This window comes from Stegastes partitus, unplaced genomic scaffold, assembly GCF_000690725.1.
Source record: "Stegastes partitus isolate 25-593 unplaced genomic scaffold, Stegastes_partitus-1.0.2 Scaffold50, whole genome shotgun sequence".
NCBI classification, from domain to species: Eukaryota; Metazoa; Chordata; class Actinopteri; family Pomacentridae; genus Stegastes; species Stegastes partitus.
The window spans coordinates 110,046-113,879 of record NW_007577781.1 but is presented as its reverse complement, the minus strand read 5'-3'; the positions used below and the strand labels follow the sequence as shown (position 1 = coordinate 113,879).

Here is a 3,834-nt window from a genome sequence, read left to right as displayed (position 1 = left end):
GCATATAATCTAAATGCATTGAATGTTACCAAAGGTTCACATTCACAGTGTCTTTTTGTTTCCTCATCAAAAAATGTGACAGATCAAGTTTACACATTCCAAGTCCAGCCTGGCCAGACACAGCTGTGGGTGCTAACGAGCTAACTGGTGTCTAATAATGTCAACACCGCAATAAGAAGCCAAACTTTGGGCTTAACGTGGCTGGTCTGAACCGTGTTACCTCTTGTAATCTCATGTGCGGTGGCTGCGTAGCGGTCCCTGTCTGTCTTTCCCACCATGTGGATGAGGTGACAAGCCTAAACCGGTTCCTACGTGGATGGGAGGCCGGTTTCAGCTGGCTGCGTTGCCGTGGCAACCGGCGCGCTATAAATACCGTCGTGGCTCCTTTACCGGCTTCCACTCCGGTCCCAGCCGCGGTATAGAGAGCTACATCTCCAGCAGCGGGCTTCACTGTGAAGGGGAACTGCTTAACTTTTTTTTTTAATCCCAGCTTTCGGGTCTAATGGACAAAGTCTTTGTAAATGCTTTTTAAGGTAAGCGAGGACTTTACGACGATTAATTACTGCATTTTAGCTCAAACGCTTTTCAGCTAGCATGGTGGTTCAGTTATGGCGGCTTTAAAATGAACAAAGAAAAGGAGACTTAAGTGAGGCCGTGTAGCTATTTCACAGTTAGTTTAATTCTAAGCTGAACGACTCCGGAGTGTTACCAAACATTACTACGTGGCCGGTGAGACAGACGGTTAGTTACCTAGCTATTATTACCTTATATGTGTTAACCTCTCTAGCTAACCGGCAAAACGCTAGACTGTGATGGTAGGTTTTTTTGGGGGGGGGTTGTTTTTTTATTTACTTATTTATTTATTTTTGGGGCTCATAAACCTGGTTGTGTTGTGCAGAACAGGTTTCTAAAACTGAAACCGTGTTCATTTTAATATACCGTGTTAACGTCCAGTCGACATGCCAAGTCGCCTCATGGCATGGGGAGCCCGAAGCGGAACCGGTAAACTGACGTCGGCATTATTCGTTAGCTTCTGATTGGTTGGTTTTCAGACTAGCCTTTAAAGTTAAAGGCGGTTCTTTATTATGATTGGATTAAGTCACGACTGGGCGGGGCTTAACGCGGAGTTCTTTGAATGACTTTTTTTCCCCCCGTGCAGCTGGTGTCAAATTGTCATGACAGTTATAAAATGGAGCGCTGTTCAAGACAGGAGAAATGCGGATATATGGCGATTGATATGTGTATGTGTTGGGCGTGCCCTGAGCCTCGACGAGTTTACATAGACTTTAGATTAATCCCTAACTTTTTGTTGAATTTTTAAACGTATCATTCCGAATTTATAGTTCAGCACAATTTATCTATCTATACTACACATAGTCTTTCTGATAAAATGCCTTATGTTAACATGCAATTTACTTCTTTTGTCCACAGAATCTTCACTCTAAGAAATCACACACTGGCTACTCAGCAGGCCCTGGCCTTGAGTCTTATTTAAAGGGGTTCAACTTCACTGGTGAGCCTCCTTGGCTTCTCTGCACCTGAGTAACAGCTACTCCAAATTCCATCTCTTTCATATCCAAGTAAGTGACAAACTGTTTTGTTTGATTCGTTACTGCTTAGTCATCTTGACATGACTTACAGAAAATACTGTAACAAAAGCGTTCATTCACTTTATTCAACCCCTCTCCCCTCCTCTTTTCTATTCCAGTTTACTAGTGACCAATCAAAAGGACTTCTTGTGACCATGAACACCTTCACACCCACTGAGTTTGAATTCTCATTCCTTGAGGAGGGTTTCTCTGCTCGGGATATTGTCGAGCAGAAGATCAATGAGTCATCCATGACGGTAAGCATCCTGTGCTGGCATTGTTTAAGGGTTACACAGATGGCCTCATTTGTTCCGTGATGAATGTCAACAGGATGCAACTGTAAGCACACCGTTAAACTGAAATCCTATACGCTTGGTCAGGTTTCATGGTACTGCATTGTCTGATTTTCCTTTCTACTTCATTAACACTTAAGTTCTTGTTGTTTCAAATGATAGGCACTATTAGAAATACACTGTTCCGCTAGTATTACATACATAATGCAGGCGATTGTTGCAGCCTATGATGTAATGACAGATGCTTGTGCTTTATTTACAAGACTGTTTTTTTTTTTTCATTCACTCCATTGTAGGATGACAGGGATGCCTTCTATGTCTGTGACTTGGGAGATGTGCTGAAGAAACACCTGCGCTGGGCAAGGGCCCTGCCTCGCATTACTCCTTTCTATGCCGTCAAATGCAACGACAGCCGGGCTGTGGTCATGACATTGGCATCTCTGGGAGCTGGCTTTGACTGTGCAAGCAAGGTGCGCTTTGGAATATTTCCATAGTTGTCAGAGTAACACAATACAAAGCTCTCTTAAAGATTAGCTGAAATTGCATTGGCAGCTCATTAAATTGGCACTTTTTTTTTTGCTGACTGCTGGTATTGTTACCCTCTAGACGGAAATTCAGCTGGTTCAGTCTCTGGGAGTTGATCCAAGCAGAATCATCTATGCCAACCCCTGCAAGCAAGTTTCTCAGATCAAGTATGCATCCGCCCATGGGGTCCAGATGATGACCTTTGATAGTGAGGTGGAACTCCTGAAAGTGGCCCGCTGCCATGAAAATGCCAAGTAAGACTTTATACCATCTGTTGTTAATGATTGAGGGGTTTGGTTTTATTTATATATAGATTTTTTTTTTTTTAATTTGCCTTTTTACTTGTTTGGTTTCATTGTTTCTATTTTGTGTTTAGGCTCGTGCTGCGTATTGCCACAGATGACTCGAAGGCAGTGTGTCGTCTGAGTGTGAAGTTTGGAGCCCCACTCAAAGCTTGTCGAGGTCTTCTGGAGCGAGCTAAGGAACTGGGGTTGGATGTAATCGGTGTCAGCTTCCATGTTGGCAGTGGCTGCACTGATCCGGAGACCTACACCCAGGCTATCGCAGATGCTCGCTGTGTCTTTGACATGGGGGTGAGTTGTGGCTAAAATAAAAATGCAGCTGTGATTTTGATGATGTTGTTGACTCAGCAAAGTAAACTGAAACTTGATGTTGTGACCTCTAGGATGAGCTGGGCTTTAACATGGATCTGTTGGACATCGGCGGTGGTTTCCCTGGTTCAGATGATACTGAACTTAAATTTGAAGAGGTACCTTTCTTTTTTCCCTTTAAGTAAGGTGTCATGGGCTTAGCACATTATTCCTTGCTTTGGACTTTGTGTTAAATGAAACTTCACTGTATATTCCTTGTTCAGCTGGGCAATTACTAGTACTAATGTGAGTGTTTGGTCTGATATTTACCTCTGGACACTATTTTTGTTTCATTCTAGATCACAGCAGTAATCAACCCTGCTCTCGATAAGTATTTCCCTGCTGACACTGGTGTTAAGATAATTGCTGAGCCAGGACGCTTCTATGTGGCCTCTGCTTACACACTGGTTGTGAACATCATTGCCAAGAAAGTCATCATGGATGAGGAGTCAGCCTCTGATGGTAACAGCCTTGATTCAGAAACGTGTCCATGCTGATTCTGAAAGTAGATCTATAACATTGCTCAGTATTAAAAACTTGTGCTTTTTCTTTCCTGCAGATGAAGATGAAGGGACCAGTGACAGGACTCTGATGTACTATGTCAACGATGGAGTGTATGGATCCTTCAACTGCATACTCTATGATCATGCTCACTGTTTGCCAACACTGCATAAGGTCAGTGAAATGCAAGGACAGAAATATCAACCAACTTTCTCGTCATACATATGGGTCAATAAAAGGTGACACAAATGCTAATAAGTTTCTGATGCCCCCCCC

The 3,834-nt window shown here is 43.1% G+C and overlaps 1 protein-coding gene across 1 annotated transcript in view; it reads left to right on the top strand.

Moving 5' to 3' along the window:
- Positions 1-400: 400 nt before the first annotated feature.
- odc1 (ornithine decarboxylase 1) overlaps positions 401-3,834 on the top strand; it is a 5,185-nt gene continuing 1,751 nt past the window's right edge. Inside the window, exons 1-9 of the mRNA XM_008306940.1 lie at positions 401-533; positions 1,432-1,580; positions 1,709-1,846; positions 2,179-2,352; positions 2,489-2,661; positions 2,784-3,000; positions 3,093-3,176; positions 3,357-3,519; positions 3,617-3,732. Of these exons, the coding sequence (XP_008305162.1) occupies positions 1,745-1,846; positions 2,179-2,352; positions 2,489-2,661; positions 2,784-3,000; positions 3,093-3,176; positions 3,357-3,519; positions 3,617-3,732 (1,029 nt within the window). The 5' untranslated portion in view covers positions 401-533; positions 1,432-1,580; positions 1,709-1,744. The remainder of the gene's footprint in view (positions 534-1,431; positions 1,581-1,708; positions 1,847-2,178; positions 2,353-2,488; positions 2,662-2,783; positions 3,001-3,092; positions 3,177-3,356; positions 3,520-3,616; positions 3,733-3,834) is intronic.